This window comes from Arvicanthis niloticus, chromosome 5 (genome assembly GCF_011762505.2).
Source record: "Arvicanthis niloticus isolate mArvNil1 chromosome 5, mArvNil1.pat.X, whole genome shotgun sequence".
NCBI classification, from domain to species: Eukaryota; Metazoa; Chordata; class Mammalia; order Rodentia; family Muridae; genus Arvicanthis; species Arvicanthis niloticus.
The window spans coordinates 17,151,658-17,177,829 of record NC_047662.1 but is presented as its reverse complement, the minus strand read 5'-3'; the positions used below and the strand labels follow the sequence as shown (position 1 = coordinate 17,177,829).

The following is a 26,172-nucleotide window of genomic DNA, read 5'->3' as shown; positions in this document are numbered from 1 at the left end:
AGTCACGACTGTGAGCCTGGCACATAGTTGGCTCTCTTAAGCTTGCTAAAGGAGTCCCGATACTAGGTGGAAGTGGGGCCTTTACCACAGCAGACACTAAGGTACAGGTGGAGGCGCTCAGAGGTGTGGTGACCGGGGTCAGGAGGAGGGGTAGATGGGAAAGCAGTGCGCAGAGCAGGGACCGCATCATGACAGGAAGAGTCGGTGATGGTAACCTTAGGCACCGATCTCAGGAGAGCCTGAGCCCACCCTTCCACTTCAACTCTAAGGCTCCTCTGCCCTTGTCAGATCTCCCAGTCCCTGGACTCCTGGCCAAGTGCCTGTCTATGGGCAGTGTGAGGCATTTGGGAGTTTTCCCCACCCTACACCCAGGCCATGGGTTAGGGGAGCCCTGGTCTAGATCCATTCACTGGCCCCTGAACTGTGAATTTGAGGGCACCCCCAGCCCCACCTCTTTCTGCACCCTGCCTCCAAATGCAGTGTTCATGTTTAAACAAGACTCATTTCCAGGATGACTCTCAGGGTGGGTGTGGCTGAACATTCACTCCCAGACCTGGGACAGCAGGGGGAGCCCAGGGCCAGGCTGGGGTTGGGGCTGGGGCTGGGGCTGGGGCTGGGGCTGGGGCTGGGCCTGGGCCTTCTGGGCTTAGGCATTTTTTTCCCCTTTAAAATGGTACTGGGCCTGGGTATGCATAGAGGGGTGCCATTCCTGTCATAGGTATCCCTTGTGCCCTGTGGACTGTCTTACCAGCCCTGTGCTCTCTGCTCTAGGTGAGGCAGGAGGGCAGAAACCTGCCTGGTCAGTTAAGATGCTTCACTTCCTGTTTCTCACGGGCCCTGGCTTCAGGGGCCACTGAGCCAGAGCTGGGCAATCAGCGGCTTGACTCCTTTTTCTTTTAATTTTCTTTTCTTTTTAGCTAGTTGGCCTCCACCTCTCCCTCCTCTCCCACTCCCTTTATTCTGTGGAGGTTAGGAGAGTGGAATGGGTCTTCTGGCTGTAGTTACAGGCCGTTGTGAGCCACCTGACATGGGTGTCGGAAACAGAAGTCTGGTACATGCTTTCGCCTGCTGAGGCATCCGGCCCTCATCCCATCATTCTCTTTTCCTAGGACAAAGTCTCACTGTGTTTCCTAGGCTGGCCTTGAACTCAGGACCGCCTGCTTCAGCCTCCCTAGTCTGGAAGGTCAGGTATCCACAACCTTACCTGGCTAGTTGGCTTTTCTTCTTGAGTGCTTGCCGAGTGCTCAGGAATGAGGACATACATACATACAGGCATGCATACATACATACATACATACATACATGCATACATGCATACATTCACATGCTTACACATACAGATGTGCATGTGGCTCCAGCCTTGAGCCAGAGACAAGGTTCCAACAGACATTCTCGATCACCATCCTAGGCACGTTACCTGGCTCGCCTGCCTTATTCAGATAGGTGGCCACCCTCCCGTCTGATAGACCAGGAAAGTGAGGCCTGGAAAAGCGGGCACCCTTCTCAGCTGGTAAGGGGTGGAGCTAATGCAGAGACTGTGGTCTCCTCCCGAAGCCCAACACCTCACCTCCCTCTTCCCCTGCCCCTCCCTCCACAGGAACACTTCAATTACTATTCACTGGACACTGCTCTTGGCCACCTGGTTTTCTCGCTCAAGTATGACGTCATCGGAGATCAAGAGCACCTGCGGCTATTGCTCAGGTATGGGCAGGAGAGGGGGGAGCCCAAAACAGTAGGGAGCCCAAGGTCTAGAGTTCCAGTGCTCAGCTCACTGCACCTGCCTTCCTGATGGAGGCCCAGAGAGGAGCAGGAATTTGCCTGAGGTCACACAGCAAGGTAGTGCCTTAGCCAGGCTCGGTGCCCCACTGTCCATCTTTGGTCCCCCTGAGGTCTTCCCACTGTTCAGTCTCTCATCTGCGTTGCTTTCTCCTCCCAGGACCAAGTGTCGGACCTACCATGATGTCATCCCCATCTCCTGCCTCACCGAGTTCCCCAACGTGGTCCAGATGGCAAAGGTGAGGCCATGAACATCCTGGTTCTGGCACTTCCGGGATCCCGGTGCCTGCACATGGCAGCCACCTCTGTGGGCGGCCTCTTACCCAGTTCTGCCCAGTATGCACGCTGCTCTGGGTTGCCCTGGGTACTTGATGTGTGCCTCTAGCTCTTTTTACAGCACCCACAGATCCCAGGGGCCCCCAGTTCTGCGAGCTCCATTCTGAGCAGCAGCGAGGGCTTAGTCTTTTATTAGACCTCGCTGCTTCCAGCACAGCCCGTCCCCACCCCTTTTTGCCGCTGTCTTCCCTAGACTTGCCTACCAAGACCCAGGAAGTCTCTCCCTTTCTCTCTGAGCCCAACTCCCACCCCTCCCTGTGCTCTCTTGCAGCTGGTATGCGAAGATGTCAATGTGGATCGATTCTACCCCGTGCTTTACCCTAAGGTACCTGACCTGGCTTGTTTACTAAGGGTGGGTGGCAGCTGTTGGTAGTCTTGATGGTTGGGCATGTCCCCCAGGTCCTCTCGTTTGTCCCTGCAGCCCCGCATTGCCCACAGTGTGTAATAGTGTCAGTGCTACCTAGGGGGCTTCCTAGGCTGCTCTGTGCTCTGGATTTCCTTTCCATGGTCCTCGCCTTCCAGGGGTCGGGGCAACAGAACACCTACAGCCCCGTAAGACAGAGCCTCCTTAGGGCTCATGCACTTCGGCCCCTGCTGTTGGCTCTGCTGGCATCTCTGTCGAGCCTGAAATAATAAGTCCTGGAAATCATGGCTTTAAAAGATGCCGGGGGTTCCTGGCTGGATTTTTGATCAGGCTGAGATCCCATAAGTCGAAGGAAGGGACGTTGTAAATCAAGCCCCACGTCTTGGTTCCGGTGGGAGAAACAGGCTCAAAGTGAGGAGGGATACCCATTGAAGGCCCCAAGGCCAGCTGGTCAGACTTAGGGTGTCTAGGAGCATAAAGAGGTTTGCCCAAGTGTCAGGGAGTGAACTGGGCATTGCAGAGTAGATTGGGGTAGCCTTGGCCATGATAGGCAGGGCTCGAAGTAGAACTTGGAAATCCTACAGGATCAAGACCAAGGCCTAACCCTGGGCAGGCCTGCAGGCTGCTGACTTAAGGCAAACTGCTGAAGCCTTTGAAGCAAGGGGTTGGGAAAGGGTGGGGTCTCTCCTTACAAGGCTGGTGTGTGGTGCCTGGCCCAGCACGGCAGGCTCTGTGATACTCCCTGCATACACGACCCTTGTTCTCCACAGGCCTCCAGGCTCATTGTCACCTTTGACGAACATGTTATCAGCAATAACTTCAAGTTTGGAGTCATTTATCAGAAGCTCGGCCAGGTGTTTACCCTTCCCCTCCCCTGGCCTGGTGCGGCCCACCCCACCTCATCCTCAACTGTCACCTGCCAGGGCACTCCGTTTCCCAGGAACTTGGGCACTGCTCATGGCCACTATGGGAGGAAGAAGGGCTGAGGGAGGGCCACTCAGGAGATGTAGCTTTGTGACCTTGCCCCTGTGTGTTCTCCAGACATCTGAGGAAGAACTATTCAGCACCAACGAGGAAAGTCCTGCCTTCGTGGAATTCCTTGAGTTTCTGGGCCAGAAAGTCAAATTGCAGGATTTCAAGGGGTAAGCCCCAGATGAAGAGCTGCTCTGGCCATGTCCCTGAGCAGGGAGGGAGCCCCATCCCGGCCCCATGAAGGCCTGACTGGAGCTGGAGACTGAGCCATGGCCTTGGGGACCTGGGGACAGGTTCCGAGGAGGCCTGGACGTGACTCACGGGCAGACGGGGACCGAGTCGGTATACTGCAACTTCCGCAACAAGGAGATCATGTTTCACGTGTCCACCAAGCTGCCATACACAGAAGGGGACGCCCAGCAGGTAGCCTGGGCACCCATCTACCTGTTTCCTGCAGTCACCTGTGACCCCATCTACTTGTCTATTTAGCATCTGTCACAGCAGACTCAATGTGGCCCTGAGCCGCAGATAGAATTGACCCATTCTCCCCGGTCAGGCTGTAAGTGGGACGGGAGGGAGGGAAAGCCTTGGCTTCTACCTCTGTGAGGTGATGATAGCGTCTATGGGGAATGTGACTATGGTACATTCTACGCAGCAGGGGCCCTGCCTGGGTGAGCTTGCTTTTTGGTGGGAAGCAAGAGACATGGTGGGGTCATGTGGGGGTCCCGAGACTGAGCAGAGCCAGGAGTTAGGAAGCACTTTTCAGTGAAGTGACAGGCTGTCAGGTTGCTAAGAGAACGAAGTGCAGAGTCCCACGCAGAAAGAATAAAGAGTTCAGGAATGTTCTTAGACCCACACTCGAAATTTGGTCCCCCTTGTCGGGAGCTTTCCCATCAGGCCATGCACTTGACTCTACTCCCCCCGGCCCAGAGCACTAAAAGGTGCTAACAAAGGAAGGAGGTGGTGTATTACTCTTACAGGGTTTTTTTCTTTGATTTTCTGTTTTAGCAGTACTAACTTCATTGTTCAGTGATGGACTCTGTTTGGGGTGTGCCAAGATAGGGTTGGGATAGGAAAGGGCTGAGAGGTGGGACCTGGGTTGAAGTCCCTGAGGGCATCAGGAGACCTCAGAGCCACTCAGCTTCCATTTTCTCGTGTCAGAGGTTGCCAAGGAGATGGGCATCATCTTAAGACAAGTTTTGCCATTTTGGGTGTGGGCAGGGAACACACACCTCCCCCCCAGCCCTACACCCTCCGGGCACCCCTGCCCCATACCCCATAGCCAGGCTATGAAGGCCTGTGACCCTGTGCTCAGTTGCAGCGGAAGCGGCATATCGGGAACGACATCGTCGCTGTGGTCTTCCAGGATGAAAACACGCCCTTCGTGCCAGACATGATTGCATCCAACTTTCTGCATGCCTATGTGGTGGTGCAGGCAGAGGGGGGTGGCCCCGATGGCCCTCTCTACAAGGTGGGTAAACTGGGGCCTCCTAGGGCTCGTGGCTGTGAGGAGCGAGGACTCCTTAGCCACTTTCCTCCTGCTCTGGTCTGGTCTTACCCCACTTCCTCAGCCTCTGCATCCTCATGAGGTCTCTCCGCCAGTCCCACCCTGCAAACTCAGGGCAGAGGCTGGAGGAGCTGAAATTCTGGTTTAGAAGGTCCCCAAACTGAGCAGTCCCAGAGCCTCCCCAACCCCACAGGATAGGAGCTGATTTAGGAGTCTCTGACCCCACAGACTCAGCTTCCTCTCCTTTCAGGTCTCAGTCACCGCTAGAGATGATGTACCCTTTTTCGGGCCTCCCCTCCCAGATCCTGCTGTGTTCAGGAAGGTAAAAGGCAGCTCCTCCCCCCATTCCCCCACCACGAAGGCAGGGCTGGAGTGGGAGGGGCCTGAGGGGGCCACAGTCTTGCCCCAGGAGGACTTGAAGCCTCCCTCACTGTGTACTAAGGATCTAGGTTCCCCTTCACCCTTCTGCTGTGCTACCTCTCTTTGTCTTGATAAATGCTGTGACTTATTCAACAAGGTCACAGAGTAAGCTGCAGGCTGTTTTACATTTTTCCCAGCTGACTGTGGCCTTTCATGTCTGCTCTTTGACAGCCTTTCCACTATGTTTGTGGGGGAGGGGCACACATGTGTCTGCCAACCTCTCAGTAGACACATGGCAAACCTTGGTCTGACCTCTCCTTCCACTTACATGTACTGCCAGGCCCTCCTGAGTTCGGGGGTTTCCATCAGGGGTACAGGGTCCCTCACAGGTGTCTGCTAGAGAGCTGACTCTGGGAGCTCCAGCCTGCCTCACCTCCCTCACCCCCTTCCTCTAATGGTTGCCTGACCCTCTTCTCACTTCCTCCACACTGGGGGGATCCCAGGGGCCTGAGTTCCAGGAATTTCTGCTGACGAAGTTGATCAATGCTGAATACGCATGCTACAAAGCAGAGAAGTTTGCCAAACTAGAGGTGAGAGTGGACTGGAGGGATGGACACTCTCTCTGGAGGGAAAAGGCATGCTTGGACCTTGGCTTTGGGGATGCTGACTGGGGAGGGCAAGTGAGAGGCAGCAGAAGGTAGTGTCCACAAGGGGGTAGGAGGTGGAGATGCCAGGCAAGAGGAGGGAGCTGGAGAATTGGGGAAGCCAGCGCAGCTACCTGAAGATGACCTCCATACTTCACACGGGAAGGTGAAGCCGGGGTTGGAATTGCCAGGTGGGGATTGATCTCTGGGGTCTCTCATGGCTGACCCACAGGAGCGGACGCGAGCCGCCCTTCTAGAGACGCTCTACGAGGAGCTCCATATCCACAGCCAGTCCATGATGGGCCTGGGCGGCGACGATGACAAGATGGAGAATGGCAGCGGTGGGGGTGGCTTCTTCGAGTCTTTCAAGGTGAGGGCTTGGGGCTCCACCCTGGAGGGCAAGGCTGATGGAGCAGGAGTGGGGTGTGACAGCAGGAGGCAGCTCAGTTGTGGATGGGCCTGGGTCTTAGTCCTAGAAGTAAGGTCTCAGGCAGGGCTTGTGGCTCTGTGAGGGACTTGTGGTGGGAGGTGAGGTCTGGCTGAGGGCTTGTGTCTCTGCTTGGAAGTGTGGCTAGGGTTGAGGACATAGTTTGGTGCATGGAGATTTGAAGATGTGCTCTGTGCTTTGGGTATACTGAGCCAGGAAGAAGAGTATTAGGGACTCTGGTTCAGAATGGGGTTAATGGCTGGAGGAGCTCTGGGTCTGTCTGGGAGCACCCACAAAGGTTGGAGTCCTCTAGATCAGAAAGGAGCCACTGGTGCCGGGGGCTATGGCTGCCAGGTTTGAGGGGAGGAGGTCTGTCTTGTTTGGGTGATGTTGCAGACCTACCATGTGACCTCCATGGTACTTTGTGGCTTAGCTAAGAGCACAGGTTCCCTGGGTTTATATCTCAGCTCTGCTTCTTACAGCTCGGGCAGTCTCTAAACCTCAGTTATCTGTTGTGTAGGGAAATGGGGGTTCATAACAGCTCTCCACACACAAGTGCTTTTGAATTACTTGCAAAGCAGTTAGGCGAGTATCCTGTGGGTGTAAACTCCTGCCTGTCTACAAGGACAATCTAGAAGTAGGCAGAAGAGGGGGCTTCCTCTTCCCTTTGGATGAGACTTAGACTCACCCAGCTGCAGGGCAGTATGCAGTGATTTCTCAGTTCCTCCTGGCCCACAGCGGGAAGATGGCCTCACTCTAACACAGGCTTAGCTACCGTGGGAACTGTGGGCTTGTATAGAAACATTGATCTAGTAGCCCACAAAGGACACCAAGCAGATTCAGGGACCCATGGACTTGAACACAGGTCTAGTGTTTGCTTTGGGCAGGGTCCAGGGGTTTCTCATCTGGCTGGTGCCAAGTAGGGACCCTGGATTAGGTCATGTGTTCCTAAGGCAGCAGAGTCTGTGGGGAAAGGCACACGATCTGGCCGTGTGGGCCCCAGGCTCACCTCTGCCTAGGGTTTTTCCTGGTTAAAGCGGCTGTTAGATAGTTCCACCGTGTAGAGAGGCTTGGATGGCAGCGTTCATACACTATCTGGCTGTAGAGGAAGCACTTGGTCTAGCATAGACTGGAAATGGACAGAAAGAAGGAGAGGGACACTGAGAGGGTCCCTGGGAGAGGAGGGGATGGGACACTGAGAGGGTCCTGGAGGGCCCCTGGGAGGGGAGGGGACCCTGAGAGGGTCCTGGAGGGCCCCTGGTGAGCACAACCAACCATGCGCGTGCTCAGGGTTATCTCCCCTCCTCATGACATCCACACAAGATGCTCAGCTTGCTGGTGACACATCCAAAGCCCGGCTGCTCTGAAGCTTGCTACCTCTTGTGTGACACATGGGGAAGCTGATGCTTCAAAGGGCGGGACATCCTAGGGCCACCCAGAATGGCATTGGTGGCAAGGGCCAGATGCATGTATCCAGGTTTCCCAAGGTTAAGAAGCCCCAGGAAACTCATGCCTTCCTTACATCCATCTCTACTTCCACAGAGGGTCATCCGGAGCCGGAGCCAGTCCATGGATGCCATGGGACTGAGTAACAAGAAACCCAACACCGTGTCTACTAGCCACAGTGGGAGCTTCACCCCCAACAACCCTGACCTGGCCAAGGCAGCAGGCATAGTGAGTATTCCTAGACTTTCCCTGACCCACCCTCCTCCCCAGGGCCCTTGGTGCTCCCTTCCTACTGAGGCCTGGCCTTACCTCTTCCCACTGCCCTTCTGTTCATGTGCTCACCCTGGGCACTGGACTTGGTGTAGATACCATTCTCCATGGCCAAGTGCCCCAATCAGGGCACTGGGATATACTATTCCTCAACCCCCCGGCCTTCTCTTCCTGGCCCTTTGTTTATTTGGGTGTGACTTTCCACAGCCTCTGTGTCCCAGTCCTTACTGAATATCTGCTCTCTGTTGTGTGTTGGAAACTGGGCTGCTTTGTGGGCATCTGCTGTCAAGCCTTAAGTCTCTGGAAGCACCTCTGTATGTGGGGCTGTGGGCATCCACTGTGTGTCAGGACCTGGGCTGCTGTGTAGACATGTACTCTGTGAGCACCTACTGTGAGCCCAGCCCTGAGTTCTTGGGAGCACTTACTATGTGCCCCACCCTGAGCTGCTGTGTGAGCATCTCCTACTGTGTGTTGGAAAATGGGCTGCTGTGTGGGCATCAACTCTGTAAGCACCTTCTGTGTGCCCCAACCCTAGGCTGCTGTGTGAGCACCTACTGTGTGTCAGGAATTGGGCTGCTGTGTGAGTATATGATGTGTGCTAAGCTCTGATTATCAGGGGACACACGTGCTGTCTCTCAGGATGTATGTTGCTGTATGGACGTTCATTTCTTGTGTGGTACTCTGTGTCTGCAGCAGCCCGGGCCTCAATGCCTGTGACTGCCTTTTGTGTGTCTCGAACTGGGCTTCTGTGTGGGCTTGCCTAAGTGAACCCCATCACTGATTACTAACTGTCTGCCAGGCTCTATGGGAGTCTGCCCCCTCCCACCCCACACTTGGAATTCAAGAAGCCTACATCATGACCTAGCTGCTTTGCGCCATCTAGTGGCCGCCTCAGATACTGCATTCATTGGTCTGCCCCTCCCCCACCCCATTTGCCTTCTCATACATCCGCTCACCTATACATCCACCCGCTAACCCACCCATGTATCCATCTACCCATCCACCCACCTAGCCATTTATCCACGTATCAGCCCATCCAGCTATAGATCCATTCATCCTACCTACCTGTCCATCTACCCACCTGTCCATCTGTCCAGCCATAATCCTCCCACTTATACATCCATCAGTCCAGCCCCCAGTCCATTACCCAGCCACCCATTCTTTGCTCGCCGTCTGCTGCATGCCGCGCCCTGTGCTCTGTGCTGTGAGACTGTGCCTGTGGTGGGAGTCTTCTCCTCTCTCAACCATCTCTCGTGTGGTCTGGTCTGGCCAGGGGAGCAAGGTGAGGCCTTTGCTGTCCAGTGGTCACCAAGTCCATTGTCATCCAGGACCTGGCCCAACTTCTCCCCAAACCAGGTTCTCAGCCCCTCCCTTCCTGCCTGTGGGTGGCTGTGGAGGGGCCCCGGGTTAGGGTCAGGCCAGCAGCACCTGCCGTGGCAGTAACCAGACCCATTTCTGTTTTTGTTTTCGCACGACTCCCTCTCTTCACGTGGCTTCCTTTTTCTATTCTTCCTGTTTTCTTCTCCTTTTCCCTCCATCTGACATTCCTCCCTTACCCTGTCTGCTTGCACCCCCTCGGACTCCTCCTGCCCTCGGTTGCCTTTCTTGAACCCCCTTTTGTTTACCTCCCTCCCTTGCCCCATCTGTGCCCCATTGGCCCTCCCTACCCCTCGGTTCCTCTCTTCCCCGTGTCTTGTGCTCTTGCGGTACCCACCTGCCACTGCCTCTTCTGTTTCTCTCCCTCTTTCTCTTCATGCTCCCTCCCCGCCCCACCCACCACTCTCTGTACCCCTTTGCCCTTGCCAGTCATTGCTTATTCCCGGGAAAAGCGCGAGTAGATTCGGACGCCGGGGCAGCGCCTTAGGCATAGGAGCTGTGGAAGAGGTTGTCATCCATCCAGGGGCCGCGGCTCCGGAGCTGCCTGCACGCGCTGTTCTCCGCTCGCTCTCAGGACGGAGGCCATATTGGGGACGTTGCCCCCTTCCCGGGACAGGCCTAAGGGCGTGCAGGGCAGAGTGCCACGGCTCTGGTGATACTGGGACCTGGGCCAGAGTCCCCAGGCCCTCACTAGGAGACTCTGGCCCTGGCCTGGCCCCTGGAACCCTGACTGGGTCCTTGCTGGGATCTGGTACTCAAAGACTCTCTGCCCAGCTTCACGTCTCCCAATATTGCCGGTTCTGCACAAAGCATCATCCCTCCCTTTCCCGTGACCCCTCCTTACCATGAGCTGCCTGCAGATCCTGTCCCTCTCTTCATGCCTCCTCAGGGCCCACTTCCTACCTCCCCATGCTTCTGATGCCGGGCATCCCGCCATAGTGTGTGGAGAGGGGGATGTCCCCACTGGGGACACAGAGCCTCCCCATGTAATCTGAGGTCTGAGGGTGGGGGTGCCCTGGCAGGGGCTTGGGTTGCAACACTGCTTTCTCACTACTACTTTTAGGCTACAGCTCCCATGAGGCCCAGGGGCAAGAGGCGGGGCCATCTGAGCATTTGTCCTTCTTCTAACCCCAGTGGCTGCCCCCTGCCTCTCTCGGACTAATGTCCAGCACAGCTCTGCCGAGTGTTCTCCGGAGCAGCCCTTGCCCTCTGTAGGCCTGCCCATCTATCAGGCAGCCCTCCGGAAAGCACATTTTCTCTTCTTTCTTGCTTATAACCTGTTGGCTTCTGGGCGCGGTGGCAGGGCCCCAGTGGGAGGTGGGGCCGCTGGTGTCCCAAGGTGAATAGGCATTGAGACAGAGTCTCTCCCCACAGTCCCTGATTGTCCCTGGAAAGAGCCCCACAAGGAAGAAGTCTGGTCCATTTGGCTCACGCCGCAGCAGCGCCATTGGCATCGAGAACATTCAGGAGGTGCAGGAGAAGAGGTGGGTGATTGGGAGCCAGACCCACCAGGGAGCCCAGTGCGCTTCCCACACTGACCGGTAGGGGTCGCCAGTGTGCCGCCCACTCTGACCTGTACTTGCCCTCTGCCTCATACCCATCCAGTGACAGCTGACACTTAGGAGAAACCACTTCCATTTGACACTGAGCAGTTCCACTCGTTCCCTAGGGCCAGCATCTTACAGATCAAGTTCACATTCCCAGCAGGGGCAAGCAGGGAGAGCGGATGGCAGCATCTGTGAATGCCTGTGGGCACGGCTGAGCCCACAAAGCAGACAGGAGGTCCTTACCTAAGTCTTGCAGCTTTGTAGCCTTGGGCACACCACTGTACTTCTCTGAGACTCGTCACAATGTGAGAAGTGAGATAGGAGAGCAGCCAGCAGCCTGGGGCTGTTGTACGGTTCCTGTCATGAGCACAAGGCAGCGGCCAGGAGAGTCTCATACCTCCTAAACTCAGAGTATAAATCCTGGGTTCGAGGCCTGCTGTATCCAAATCCCAGCTGGCCATCCTTTAAGAGACCATTATAGGTAGAGGAAAGGCCAACTAGCTAAAAAGCCCATAGGGACTCTGCCAGGGTTGGCCTCTAAAGCTACCCCTCGCCCATGACCATCCCTCACAGCCTGCCCCCCCTCCCCCCCGTCCCCATGTGCCCCACAGGGAGAGCCCTCCAGCTGGCCAGAAGACCCCAGACAGCGGCCATGTCTCCCAGGAGCCCAAGTCCGAGAACTCGTCTACTCAGAGCTCTCCAGAGATGCCCACGACCAAGAACAGGTAGGGCTCCGGGTGCACTGGGCTGAGGGGCGGGGCTCACTCTTTTTGTTCCTCGTTGTCCTACTGAGCGCCTTGTGCATGCCGCACCCACTCTGTGCTCTGGGACACAGCTGCGAGCTGTGTGCACACCCAGATGAGGAGCTGCTGGCCCGGATAACACCTAACAAACCATATCTGTGCAGAGTGCAGAGAGAGAGAGAGAGAGAGAGAGAGAGAGAGAGAGAGAGAGAGAGAGAGAGAACGAACCAGGGTGCAAGGAGGAGTGTGGGATCTTTAGTGGGTGCAAGCTCCGCCCAGGCACGCCTGATGGATGGAAAGAAAGACCACAGGCAGCTGGAGCAGTGTGAGGGACTGTGACCATTGGGCAGTGGTGGGAACGAGGTCAGAGAGATGGGCAGAGACCTGCTCATAGCTTGGGGGCTATGTGAGAGCTTTGTGTTTTATCTTAAATGGGATAAAAGTCTGTGAAAAGAGCAATGTTTTTAAACATGCCGTTAAGAGAAGCTAACAGAGGCAGGGAGGCCTAAGAAGGCCTCTGGTCCCTGACAGAGTGTGTGTGTGTGTGGGGGGGGGGCGGCATTGTAAGCTGGAGAGTCAGATTGCTGAACAGAGAGAAAAGTGTGACACGGACAAAATTGGGTTGTGGAATTGTTGGAATAGGCGAGACTTTGGGCTGGAGACACAAAGATCCCGAGTGTGAGGGCTCCAGTCCCTGCTGTATGCTGAGCCAAGTGACCCAAGGCTGAGTCCTACCTCCTCCTGCCTCCAGGCCTGTGAGATGGGTCCCACAATAGCACTGCCTCAGGGGACCAAGGAGTGCTTACTAGAGTAAGCCATCGAGTTCCATGGTTACCGAGTTCCAAGCCAAAGCATCCGACTTTCCCTGGGGGGCAGACGGGGAGCCCCAAGAAGGTGTTTAAGCATGGAGGGACCTATCCAGATCCACAGAGTGGGAAGGCCTTCACTGGGAGTCCATGGGGGCTAAGAGGCTGCACCAGCTGGGATGGTAGTCCCAGGGTGCTTGCTTGGCTCCAGGCTGAGCTTCCTTGGGGATTGTGGCGCAGTGCCCATGGCTAATGGCTCATGGCGCTGTGTGGCAGAGTGGAGTCGGCCGCCCAGAGAACGGAGCTTCAAGGCTTTTCCAGGTCCTCATCCAGCGCCAGCAGCTTCACCAGCGTGGTGGAGGAGACCGAGGGCGTAGATGGGGAAGACACAGGCCTGGTGAGATACCCAAGTGGTTAGGGCCCCATGGAGGTGGGACACGGTTCTTTTGGGCCTCTGGAGGTGTTTTGGCTGAGGTGTTGGTGGCAAGGGTATCCCAACCTGCAGGAGATGCAGATAGATCTTAGCCTTCCGTGGCTCCCCCATGTTGTCCACAGAGACAGACCCCTGAGAGCCCAGGTGCTCCTCGTACCTTGTCTCTTACCTCTTCAGACACTCAGAGCTCCTCTGCTGTCCCTAACTGTGGTGGGCCTTTGCTCCTGCTGGTCTCGTGTTCCTGCCGACTCCTTTCCCCTTGGCCAGGCCGACTCATCCCCTCCCTCTGGCCTGGGCCTCACTTTTAGCACCTTGGTCATTATCCATCAAACACACTTCAGTAGGTACCTGCAATTGGCCTGGCCTGTCCCCTGGCAGACACAGGCCCTGCCTGCTGGCCTTCTAGAGTGGAGGTGCAGGGGTCTTCACAGTCTGTTGGCCTCTGAGACTTCAAGCTCCCTGAGCTCAGGCATTGGGTCTGTTCTATCCCTGAGACCCAGACCAGGAGAACATCTACAGACATGTGTGTTGCCTGAACAAAGGATGGGGGTGGGGTGGGCTGTGGGCGGGGCTGACCTCCCCCCCCTCCCCAGGAGAGCGTGTCGTCCTCAGGAACGCCCCATAAGCGGGACTCCTTCCTCTACAGCACATGGCTGGACGACAGCGTGAGCACCACGAGCGGGGGCAGCTCCCCAGGTACCAGGCTAGCTGTGCTGGGGGAGGGGCGGGGCTGAGCATGGGATCGCAGTGTGACAGCCTCTTACAGGGGGCGGTGGTCCAGAAGATGGTAGAGGGTAGCTGGGGCGTGAGTTAAGAGTGAAAATCCCTAAGGGAGGGACCTGGCAGGGTGGAGGAACCCCAGTGCCAGCCATCCATCCATGCCTGCATCTCCTTGGTGCCTCCTCTCGGCCAGTGAGGTGGCTCCCTCCTGCCCCCCTTCCCAGGCCTCACACGGTCACCCCACCCAGACGCCGGCAAGTCGGGGGACCCTGCGTGTCCCGAGATCAAGATCCAACTGGAAACATCTGAGCAGCACACACCCCAGATGGTACAAGGGGACACCTCCTGGGAGAGGGTAGAGCTGGTTGGGGACAGGGACCCAGGAACCCGATGGCTGGGATGCCCCACTAGGCCAGAAAGACTGGGCTCATCCAGTGACTTCTGGATTCCCGTGTCTCCTGCCCCCACCTTTGGCTGCATTTGTCCCCCACAGGGCTGCTAGCTGCCACTTCATCAGCAGGCGGGACTAAGCAGGTCAGCTTGTACTTGCCTGGATCCTGTGGGGTGGGGGAGGGGACGAGAGCCCTCGGGCTAGGAGGGACTCTCCAGCCTTGGTGGCTGTGGGCCTGGGCTAGTCTGGACACTTTTTGGCCTCCGGTTGCCTGTTTGTGCAGTGGGCGCACAGTGCTGCCTCACCTTTGCCTATGAGTTGTTGGGGAACTTGATGGAGCCAAAAGGAACTAGGCGAGCGTGGAACCTGGGGAGAGCTGGGGATACCCATGGGATGGGAGGAGAAGCTGTTGCCGATTTCCTCTGAGTCTCTTGTCGCCGGTTCCCTGCAGACGAGGCCTCAGAAGCACAAGAAGATGCTGCACCACATCCAGGCAGCTGGCCCTCTGCTCCACAGCCACCCCAGCCCCTGGTGCCCCTCCCTCCAAGCCCTGGGCCCACCCATCTGGGCTGTCGCTGCAGGGCGGAGCCATCCAGAGCTCTCAGAATGGATGCTGCTGGCATCACCCCCCCATCCCAGGCTGGAGCTCTGGGTGTGGGCAGGGACTGTGGCCCTGGATTGCCGTCCCTTGGGCGTCTGTCACACCGGGTTCCCCTCTGGAGCCATGGGGAACAGGGTAGGAAAAGGAGACGGAGCACCGTGCGCCCACATCCTGCCGCAGAAGCAGCAGGCGCAGGGTGTGCAAATGTGCAAATGAGCTCCAGGCAGAGCGTCCTGTCCTGTCGCTTCTGCTGTGGGACCTGGGCCAGGCACCCTCACTCTCTGGCATCTCTGCTGCAAGTGGACAAGCGTATCTCAGAGATCGATGGTTCCATGCACCTGCCCCAGAAGGGGGTCATTGTCCTAGGGACCGCCTATCATGCTGACTGCTTCCTGAGGCCCCAGGTGGGCTAAGGGGCCAGGGCTGCTGTACCCATCACCCAACCTGAGTCCTCAGCTTTACCACAGAGCTGCCAACATCCTTTCACTGTCACCACACGATAGTCAAGTATCCTCTCTTGGGGATAGAGTCATCCCTGGCTCCTCACCCAGCACCCAGCTTAACCCTGCCACCCCACACTCCTGGGCGTACTGGGCTGAGGGGATCTCAGCTGGTCTGGAGTCCAGACCTCACCATCCCCTGCCCACCATTGCTGTGGACGGGGCTGCCAGACATAGCTGCTGTGAGCCATGTCCTTGTGTGTATGTGTTCACTCTTAGGAGCCACGCCCAAGGCGAGACTTCCAGCCCCAACTTTGGAAGCCCTGTGGCCACATGTATGTCAGTAAGGGTTGTACAAAATAAATTCTATTTATCGCTATTGTACCCAGAGTTGAGAACAGCTTTGTGTAAACCCTGCCTAGACACACTCCAGATGGATGCCCAAGGTGGAGAGAATAAACCTGTCCCCTTTGGTGCTGCTGAGTCTGGGGGTAGCTCCCAGGCCGGCAGGTCATAGCTGCCTCCTGTCTCTGACACCATCTGAGGCCTCCTGTCCTCGGCCCCACTCTTCCACCCTGTACCCACTACATTGCCCTTCCCCATGGAAGAAGTGTGGTTTTGAAGTCTGCCGGGCACCATCTCTCTCCTCTCAGAGGAGCAGGAAGAGCTTGTGACCTCCCCAGGGGCCGTGAGCATCCAGTGAGCTGGTTCACACTGTCACCAGATACATATGGTCTGGACAGCACACAACTGAAAATTGCCACTCAGCTAACAATTGTTTCCTCACCTTATGGCCCACAAATCCCAAGTTTCCCTTATATGGCCACCAGGGGGCATCAAAGGCTCACCATCAGGGACAGAGAGGAGGTCAAAGTCCCTGCCTCAGGATCTGATCGCTTAGGGCCACTGGCTCTAGAGTAAGAGGGTGGGGAGGTAGAGACTCTCAGGGAGCCTGTGTGTGTAGAGAGTGAAGAGCACCTCAAATGGGGAGGGGTCCAAACTGAGGATGGTCATAAAGGGGACACGAAGGTAGGCTGGGGTGAGGCCAGAGACCACATGGTTTTGAAGGCCAAGACTTCTTCACACAGATGGCAGTGGAGACACACTTAGAGCTGTGGTGGCTGTTGATAGAGAACTGGTGGGCCCGGCTGGCCAGTGGGGTCATGGAGGGTGAGTTCCTCTAGGAGACTTATGGGTGGAACAGCGGCCTTGGGGGTAGATATCCAGTTGAGCTCTGAGGGAGAAGCCATCTTAGCTTCCCTAGAGCCTCGGTACCCCTGCCTCACTCTCACCTTCCTAGGAAGATGCTGAGGGAACGTTGAGGCTTTCTGAGATGTACCATGCCTTTCTTGACAGGGCCTTTCTGTGACCCACAGATGCCTCAGGCCACCCAGGGGCCATGACTCACACCCCAACTCCAGTCCTGACCAGTAGGGTTTGGCTCCAAGCTTCCCTGGCTCAGTTGTTCCTCTTCCTAGGTCACCCTATCTTCCACTAGTCAGCTCTACAGTGCGTTCTGCTCCAGCCTAGGGCCTGCAGCCATGGCATCCAGCATAGAGCTTCCTGGGTGCTGGCTCTGAGTTCACTCTTCTAGTGATCTTGCCCCCATCCCTCTTCTGTGGTCCCTGGTATGAAGCGCAGGGAATGAGGCCTCACGGTGGTCTTGGTGCTGGAGCTGTGGGGGCTCAGAAAATACGGGAGGGAGAGGTTGGAAGCAGGAGCAGAGACTGTATAGCCTTTGAACAAAGATAACCATGAAAAACCTTACTGCTAAGCCTTCATTCAGATGGTGCAGTCAGACCTGTGTCCAGAGGACATTGTCCCATGGGCTGGCTCCACACAAGTATAGCTGGAGCTGGGTAGTGGTGGCACACACTTTTAATCCCAGCACTTTGAAGGCAGAGGCAGGGAGATATCTGTGGGTTCAAGGCCAGCCTGGTCTACAGAGAGAGCTCCAGGAAAGCCAGGGCTATCTATAAAGAGAAAACCCGTCTCAAAAAAAAAAAAAAAAAAGATAGGAGAAGGAGGAGGAGGAGGAAGAGAAGGAGAAGAAAAGAAGGAGAAAGAAATGAGGGGGAAGTCGGGCAGTGGTGGCGCAGGCCTTTAATCCCAGCACTTGGGAGGCAGAGGCAGGTGGATTTCTGAGTTCGAGGCCAGCCTGGTCTACAGAGTGAGTTCCAGGACAGCCAGGGCTACACAGAGAAACCCTGTCTTGAAAAACCAAAAAAAAAAAAAAAAAAGAATAAAAAAGAAAAGAGGGGTGGGGGAGAGGAGGAAGAAGAGAAGGAGGAGGAGGAAGAAGAGGAAGAGGAGGAGGAAGAAGAAGAAGAAGAAGAAGAAGAAGAAGAAGAAGAAGAAGAAGAAGAAGAAGAAGAAGAAGAAGAAGAAGAAGAAGAAGAAGAAGAAGAAGGTGATGATGTTGAGGAGGAGGAGGAAGAGGAAGTAGAAGAAGGAGAGGGAGAAGGAGAAGGTGGTGATGGTGTTGAGGAGGAGAAAGAAGAAGGAGGAGGAGGAAGAAGGAGGAGGAGGTGATGATGTTGAGGAGGAGGAGGAAGAGGAAGAAGAAGAAGGAGAGGGAGAAGGAGAAGAAGGAAGAGGAGGAGGAGGTGGTGGTGATGTTGAGGAGGAGGAGGAAGGGGAAGAAGAAGGAGAGGGAGAAGGACAAGAAGGTGGTGATAGTGTTGAGGAAGAAGGAGGAGGAGGAGGAGGTGGTGATGATGTTGAGGAGGAGGAAGGGGAAGAAGAAGGAGAAGGAGAGGGAGAAGGAGAAGAAGGTGGTGATGGTGTTGAGGAAGGAGGAGGAGGAAGAGGAAGAGGAGGAGGAGGAGGAGGAGGAGGAGGAGGAGGAGGAAGAGGAAGAGGAGGAGGAGGAGGAGGAGGAGGAGGAAGAGGAGGAGGAGGAAGAGGAGGAGGAGGAGGAGGAGGAGGAGGAGGAAGAGGAGGAGGAGGAGGAAGTAGTGATGGTGTCGAGCATCTTTGGAAATGCTTCCCTAAACCTCACCACCACAGGCTTTTTGGCTGATCATCTCTTTATGGAGATTTGCTCAGTTGTGCACCCACTCCTCTGGATCTACCCCAGAGCTGAGCTGGAGCAGGAGGGCCCTGGGAAAAACCCAGGTGAGTAACTAGGAGAACAATCCCTGGCTTGCCCCCCGACCCCCACCCCCCTCCTGGTTGCACCAGCCTTGCTGCAGAAAGAAGCCTCCAGGCCACAGCCCAAGCCATTACTCTCAAGTCCGAGGTGGGGCTCAGAGAGGCCGAGGACGCATGGGATCAAAGTGGACAGTGCTGTTTCTCTTGTCTCCATGCCAGTTCTGTGCCTACCCTGGGTTCTGAGGTGGGGAGGGCAAGCCAGGACACCAACTCCAGGCTGAAATTAGGGCTAGGGCGGGGGTCACTAGCTCCGGGAAGCAACTGGCTCTGTTAGAAATAACCTGGGGTTCTGGAAACAGCAGCACTTTTTCCCAGGAGACAGTAGGGGCAACTCACACCCCTGGCATCCCCAGCTGCCTGTGGGTAAGACTCTCCAAGTGTCACCTTAACACAGGACAAACTATGGTCCTAAACAGTGTCATACCTCTAAGGAGCCATGCATGAAGCCTGGTGCAGAACCCATGTCTATACCACCCCACCCATCCTCACAGCAAAGGTGCCCCTGGACACCTATGGCCAACTCCAGGACACCTTTGCCAAAGTGGTGGCTGCAGGCCCAGGCTAGTGCCAGGGCACCAGAACTTGGATGTTTCCTGCTTCTCAGGCTGCAGGGGGCCCTGGGATATTGAGGTCTGCCCTCCTTCCCTGAGCCTGCCCTGCTGAATGGACAGCCCAGGATGGAGCCTTCTGAAATAACCAGATCTGGTGAAGAAGCTAATTTTAAAAAGCCATTCTGGGACATACTTATATGTCCCAAAAGCCATTCTGGCTGCCCCATGAACCCTTCTGGGAAGCCCTGAATGTTCCTAATGTATGTCCCTGGGAGGGGTTCCTATTCCATATCCCATGTTGCTTCCTAAGGCCTGTGAGCCCAGGCCTGATCCTGGGGTTCAGGGGCCCAGGCTTTCCTCTGCCATGGACAGAGCTCGGCATCTTTAGCTTCCTGACTTGGTCCCTGGACCAACCCTGTCCTCTGCTTCTAGGTCTCATGAGCTTCCATTAGTGTCTCCCAAGTTCCTGGTCTGTTCTCTGCAGCTGTGACTCCATCCCTCTCCAGGCCCATCCCCCAGGAGGCGGGATGTAGCATACCTGACGGTCAAGAGCCTGCTCTGTGCAGACTGGCAGAGGTGGCTGTCCACCTGGAATCAAGGACAGGAGTCCTAGGGCTGACAACAGCTAGGCCTGGCATGCAGAGGCCAAGTCCAGGCACGACCTGAACCATCTGGGCAGGCCAGGTGCCAGTGAGCTTCGGGGTGAGGGTTGGCAGACAGAAAACAGTGCCCAGTTAAATTTGAATGTCAGGTAAACACAGACTCATTTTTAGCCTAAGTATACCTCATACAATATTTGGGACATACTTATAGCAAAAAAAAAAAAAAAAAAAAAAAAAAAAAAAATGATTGCTGTTTACCTGACATTCACAGTGAACTAGGCACCCTGTGTTTTATCTGGCAGTTCTGCCTGGGGGCCTAGGAGTGAGGGGAGGCCTCTCAGGGACAGCCAGTTCTACAAACTGGTTTGAGGGTAGAGGCACACAGTTCCTGACCAGAGGGAGGGCTCAGTTTCCAAAAGGGGACATGGTGAGGGGGTCACGTGACATCCTAACACAATCACGTGACAGCAGAATAGAGGGTCAGAATGCTCCACTGAGCCCCAGGAGTGGGAACATAGTGGGTCCTCCGTAAACACTAAGTGAATGAGACTCCTCGCAGCCTATCCCTGTAGGATATGGGCCACGCAGCCGGGAGAGGGCTCTAGAACTCTGTTCCTAACTTCCCCAGAGCCAGTGCAGGGTGCGCAGGCTCCAGCCCTGGGCTCTCCAAAGGCAGCCGCAACAGGACTTGAGGGCTCCTCCTCCCCAGCCCACTCTGTCCCAGGCTGGTATTGCCGCTCAGCTCTGGTCAGCGGTGCAGGAGAGGGGCCTGAAACAGGGGAACTCTGCCTTCTAAAGTGGAAGGACAGACCTGAGGTACTGTCCTATCTTCCCTAGGGAGCATTTGACCCAGCCATGGGACACCTAAGATCCAGAGTGTTGGAGACCCTTGTGCCTGGGGATGAGGTTTCAACCATGATCCCACAGTGCACTCGTCCCAGGGTCTCCCTGGAGAGGAAAACTGGGGGAAAGTTTGTTTCTCTTTCATAGTCTCATGACAGAGTCCCTTAAACAACATATCCGGCTACCTGTCTGCCCATCACCCAGCCCTCCACCCATCCACCTGTCTATCGACCTATCCACTGCTTTACCTACATGTCCATCCCTCTACCCACCTGCCTACACATCTGTCCATCCATCTATCTACCTACACATCTGTCCACCCGTCTACCCACCTACACAATTGTCCATCTGTCCATCCATCTACCTATACAGATGTACCTATACATCTGTCCATCTACCCACTCATCTCGCCCACCTATCTACCCACCCAGCCATCCACCCACCCACTCATCCACTCACTCACCCACCCATTTCCACATCCAGCCACCCACCCATCTCCCGCTTCCCAGCCCACACTTTCAGCAGCTCATTCTCCCACCGGCTCCATCCTCTCATCACACTCTACCCTTGCTGGCTCTTTCACCATCTCCACTTAATTAACCCCCCCCCCCCAGCACCCTCCTTTCCACCACCCAGGCCTTCTGCTAAAGGGGCTCAGAGAAAGCTGTCTAACTCTACCTGTGCTGTGCCAGATCTGCCCCTGGCTCTAAGCCTGACTGTGGACAAGACACTAGAGACTCAGAACCTTAGTGTTCCCTTCCCTAGAATGGGGATCGAGTTAGCAGCGCCCGCCTAGGGTCTGTGAGGATGGTGAGGGACACAGGCGTGAGGATGGGGGACATTCTCAAAGAGAACCACTGCCACGGTTCATTTTGATGATCAGGTCCGGGTCCCTGGGAAGTGGACATGGGGAAGCCCTTGGTTTTGATGGCTACCACTGACTCCGAGATGCCCCTCCCTTGAGGGGTACAGTTGGCTTACCCTATCATCCAAATGGTGTATTAAATCCTTCAGAGAACGTAGGAGTTAGAGGGCATATAAGGTGCCACCCTCTTCCTTTGCAGTGGAGGGCTGGAGCCTGGCCCCCTCCTACATCAAAGGCCTCTGTTCCCCCCAAAGTGTAGGAAGGGGGCTGGGCTGGACACCCTTGTGGCCTGGCCTGGTCCCCTGTGTTGTCCTGTTAGTAACACGTTAGCTCTGAGCCTATAATCACACCTGTCCAGGGAAGAACCAGGCCAGCATTTCTTTAAATTAGGCTCCAATTGTGGCTTCTAGTGCAGTCCGATGTGCCGATGTGAGCATCCCCCGGCTGTGTGAATCAGCGAGGTTGTCCTGGCCTGCCCCACAAGGCCCAGGACCCCCCGGGGCCTGTTTTGGTTCTTCTGGAGCTGATGGGGCTGTGACTGACGTCCCTGGAGGAATCCACACTTCGTGCCATGCCATGGATTGGATATTTTCTGTCCAGGGGACTTTGTGATCTCTCCATCAGTCTGTGACACAGAGACTATGTCACCGTGTGTGTGTGTGTGTGTGTGTGTGTGTGTGTGTGTGTGTGTGTGGAGAGAGAGAGAGAAACTGAGGGTCTAAACAGGCAAAGGCAATTTCCCAAGACCTATGAGCCTGGATGTGACTGAGTCTGAATTTGAAACCAGCTTTGTGTGATTCCAAAGCTTTTGTTCATGGCTTGAAGCTTAGAAGAACTCTACCCCAGACATCAGAGCCTCCTTCCTGAGGGTCTCCGGAGGCATCTCAGGTCACTCATATTCCCAGCACAGCCTTCTCCACTCACAGTTGTCTCTGCCATCTACCCCTTCCCCCTGGTCACAAAGACCCATCTGCCCTCTTCTTGCTAGGCAGTCCTCCTGCCCTCCTCCTCCTTCAGGGTTGACTTCACCATTCTGCCCCCCCCCCATCCCCCACAGAAGTGGGAGCCAGGCCTGGAGAGTGGGGTGTGGCAAGGAGCCAGAAGCAGCTCCCTCTTCGGTGGGCAGGAGAGGAGCCTGCGGTTCCGTGTTTGTTCTGGAGACCCAGCCGCTTCCCCAAGGAGACAGCCAGTGGTTCCCAGGCCACAGCCCCTCAGGCGGAGCCAGACCACGGCTGGCCAGCCCTGACGGGCTCCGCCAGGGCCTGGCGCTGGGTGGTCTGGGCAGCAGCCAGAGAGGCCTTAGTCCTGGCCTCAGGGCAGGAACCATGATGAGAGCCAAGCTAAAGGGGACCTGGAAGGGTCCTAAGGTCTGGGGGTGAGCAGAGGCAGGCATCAGGCAAGTGGCCAGGAGAGATTTCAGGCTCTAGGTCCTAAGTCCAGGAAGACACCAGGGAATGTCATAGTTGGATGGTTTCCACCTAGATCCTGAGTTGACCCAGGCAGATGCCCACCATAGAAATTATGTCAAAGTCAAGTCCAGTTTGTGGACAACCTGACCCCAGTCCCACCTCCTCTGCCACCATGTCCGCCGGCCATCCGGGCTGGGGACATTTCAGAAAAGGCTCTTCTAGCTGGGCAGCCCAAGTGTAGGTGGGCAAGTGGCCCAGGCTGGAGGGATCTGTCTCTGAGTTCCTTCTCAGGGGCTTCTTTAACCCTGAGTCTGTTAACACGCACACCCATCCATGCCTCTTCTCCTAAACCTCTCAGAGTAGAGGGCCCTGGAGTGGAAGGAACATCTGCCTGGCCACTGGCTCTCTGGAACCTTGGGCAGACCACTTCCTCTGTGTGCCCAGAATGCTGCATACCTGTCTGTGGGCAACTGGGGGCTCTCCCTGTGTCCCAGGCTCTCCTGAGTGTTCACTCAGCCTCTCCACCCCAGAGTCCAGTGTGTGCCACCGTCTAACTGTGACCCAAACCCACCTCTACTTATTCTCCCCAGATCTGGTCTTCCACATCCATAACTTGCAACTTCGTCCACCCAGGCCCTGAGCCAAAAACTTAGGAGGGGGAGACCCTGATTCTGCTATTTCCTCTACGCTCCCCATGCCCTGTGCCAGACAGCCTTGCTAGTTTCAGCTCTCCAACATATCTGTGACCCGGCCACCAACCACCACTCCAAGCCAGTGCCATCCCCAACCCTGAGAGCACAAGGGCCTGCTAGCTACAGAGCGGCCTCCACTGTTGTGCACACTCCTTTGACACCAGCTAAAGCTAACTTCACAACACAAAGGCACAGGTCAAGGCCTTCCATTCTTTGGGCCCATGGTGGCTTCTTCTCTGCTACCAGAACACAAAGGCTGCTGTGTGGCCATGGTGTAGAGCCTGCCCTCCTCCTCCTACCTGCACTGACCATCAGTATCTCACCTCCCTACCCCTCAGACATAGCAGTTCCTTCTTGCTTGGCTTTGCCCTGCTCCCAATGATCTAGCCTTCAGCTTTCTGCAGGGCCGCCATTTTCCTGGCTGGGTCCCTGTCCAAGTCTCTTCCCTTGACATATTTTCCCTGACTATGACCTGCATGGTAGCACAATCAGAATTTATTTTCTGTAAAGTGGGGCCTACTCCTTACTTCCAACTGCCCCAAGACCTGAGTCTGCTACCTGTAACCCTTGGTGGAAGAGACATAACTCCTGGAAGTTGTCTTTTGACCTCCACAGACAGACAGACAGACAGACAGACAGACACACACACACACACACACACACACACACACACACACACACTCCTATATTCATATTCACATGCACACATGGAATAATAATAAATTAGTTTAAAAAATTTTAAAGCCTGTACTCTAAGCTTCTGGTCTTGGCCTTGAACCCTGGCTCTAATCATTGCTGACACTGAGATTTCCCATTGGTTTCTTATCTTTTCCTGTTGATTCATCTGTAAAATGGGAATAATAGCCCTGGCCCTCCAAGTTTGCTTGGTAAAAAAATAAGATTGGCCCATGCATGTCATAGAATGCTAAGGGACAGTACCTAAGACCCAGGGGACATTGTCGAAATTGCTGACTGGAATCAGGAATACTTGTGAGTGCGTGTGTGTCTCTGATGCACTGCAAGTCTACTGGTGAGCCTGTTCCTGCGATCCTACAGGCAAAATAGAGATGATCCAGCCAGTGACCCTAGTCTGTTCTGTCCCTTCTATGCTGTCAGCTTTCCTGCCCAATCGCCCTGACAGTCACAGGGATGACCTTGAGGAACCTGGAAAGAGCCTGGTGCCAGGATGGAATCAGAAGAAGCCAAGTAGGGAGCCCAAATTCTCCCCTAAGTGCTTAATCATGACCCCCTCCCCCTGCGTCCCAGGGAACATCCCAGTGGGAGGTCTTCAGTTTAGCTCAGGGGGTAATTATGAACTTTGCTGTCTGGGTCTCTCCCCCAACTCTCCCCAAGGAACCCACAGTCCTGTGGCTTGTGGGGCTGGGGCACTCATCCTTAGATAGATTAACACCTTCGGAGCAAGGGAGGGAGTACCAACCATGTACAAGCGGTGGGGCCTGGAGCAGGCTATCATACCCTTTGAACCTCAGCTTGACCATCTGTAAGTGAAGGTGGCACCGTCTACCACACAGCATGGTGGGTCAGCTGTGCAAAGCGTGTCCTCTAGGCAGCAGCTCCCTTCTATGTCTGGGGCACTTAGTATGGTGTATGGCACACAGTAGGTGTTTTTGCTGACTTTTGCTCTTGATCTCTGGTCGTTTGGTGGGCTGACACCATTCAGGTACAGGTGTAAACTCCACCTCAATAACCAGGAGCCAGATTGCTGAGAGCCGTGTCTGGGGCTTTTCCCACCTCACTCCCTCAGATTTCCCCGGCTGGTCTGTTGTAGCAGCCTCAGCGTGGTCGCCCAGCCTCCAGCACTGCAGAAGTTTCCTCCAAACTGGGTGCTGAGAGGATGCTTCAACACTGGTGCTCTTTATCCATGCCAGCACCTTTTGTGTCTCCCTAGGGTCTTCATGGGCAACCCGCAGGCTTCTCAGAACGGCACCTAAAACCCTGCAGCCCAGTTCACCTCTTCCCATGATCCTCCTCTGAATCCTCTTAGGCCCCAAGCCCCAAGCCACCTGCATGTCGGGTCTCAGCTCACGAGCTATCTTCTCTGTCCCACTTGTCCTCTGCCCACCACCTTGATCCCCCAAGGTGTCACCTTCTTAACTCCCAGGCTCCTCATCTTCCCTACTGTGGGGTGGGGTCCCTGGGAAGGAACTTGAGGACAGTGGGTTTGTTCTCTGTTCGGCCACCCAGCTGCAGCACGTGGTATCTATCCATGAGACAAGCAAGGGTCAAACACTCGGCTTCCATGATGACTTCTGAAGGAGCTGAGAGCAGGGTAGGGAGGTGCCAGAGCTGACGGTTAAGCTGCTGACAGGACCCTCCTCTATCTGCTGGGCTCTCCAGCTTTCCAAAGAAGCCAGAGACTCAAGTCTTCCAGAGACATCTAGAGCGTCCTGAGCATGAGTGGAGCTGTCCCTCAAACTTCCCATCCCCCTCCCTCAGCTAGTACAAGGTGCAATTTTGTCCCCCCAGAAATCTAGTGATTAGAAGCCAAGGTTGCTATCCCAGCCCCCACTGCAGTCACCTGGTCCTCAGTGTCAGTATGCTAAGGGTGAGAACCTGATGTGTGGGTAAGAGGCAGCTGCCCAACCAAAACTACATTTTCCAGCATCCTTTGCGCTTGCATGGTCATGTGGCAAGTTCTTACCAATGAACTCTGAGTGGAAGCTACGAATGCTTAGGTTGCAAAGCAGGGTGCTGGTACTACCGAGATACTACCCAAATGGAGTGGTTATTCAGCACTTAAAGGTGGTGGCGGCTGGTGGGGAGATCCTGGGTGTATGTCTCTCAGCCAGGGTACCTATCTGTTGACATGGAAATAGAGTCACACTGAGTTATGAGAGGACCTTGCCAGCCCTTCTTGCCTGAGAAACCTGAGAACA

General features: G+C 55.5%; 1 protein-coding gene across 22 annotated transcripts in view; it reads left to right on the top strand.

Moving 5' to 3' along the window:
• Rap1gap (RAP1 GTPase activating protein) overlaps window positions 1-15,544 on the top strand; it is a 62,873-nt gene extending 47,329 nt beyond the window's left edge. For 5 of the 22 annotated variants that reach the window (XM_076933939.1, XM_076933938.1, XM_076933936.1 and 2 more), the window contains 19 exons: window positions 1,598-1,701; window positions 1,937-2,015; window positions 2,384-2,437; window positions 3,247-3,330; window positions 3,518-3,618; window positions 3,742-3,871; window positions 4,764-4,919; window positions 5,206-5,277; window positions 5,819-5,905; window positions 6,192-6,329; window positions 7,929-8,060; window positions 9,909-9,986; window positions 10,854-10,963; window positions 11,638-11,751; window positions 12,852-12,972; window positions 13,655-13,704; window positions 13,922-14,056; window positions 14,222-14,262; window positions 14,571-15,544. In XM_076933939.1, coding sequence (XP_076790054.1) covers window positions 1,598-1,701; window positions 1,937-2,015; window positions 2,384-2,437; window positions 3,247-3,330; window positions 3,518-3,618; window positions 3,742-3,871; window positions 4,764-4,919; window positions 5,206-5,277; window positions 5,819-5,905; window positions 6,192-6,329; window positions 7,929-8,060; window positions 9,909-9,986; window positions 10,854-10,963; window positions 11,638-11,751; window positions 12,852-12,972; window positions 13,655-13,704; window positions 13,922-14,056; window positions 14,222-14,258 — 1,782 coding nt within the window. In that variant the 3' untranslated portion in view covers window positions 14,259-14,262; window positions 14,571-15,544. Of the gene's footprint in view, window positions 1-1,597; window positions 1,702-1,936; window positions 2,016-2,383; window positions 2,438-3,246; window positions 3,331-3,517; window positions 3,619-3,741; window positions 3,872-4,763; window positions 4,920-5,205; window positions 5,278-5,818; window positions 5,906-6,191; window positions 6,330-7,928; window positions 8,061-9,908; window positions 9,987-10,853; window positions 10,964-11,637; window positions 11,752-12,851; window positions 12,973-13,601; window positions 13,705-13,921; window positions 14,057-14,221; window positions 14,263-14,570 lie in introns of all 22 variants that reach the window. The other 17 variants (XM_034502225.2, XM_034502221.1, XM_076933932.1 and 14 more) reach the window with 11 other exon arrangements.
• The last annotated feature ends 10,628 nt before the right edge of the window (window positions 15,545-26,172 follow it).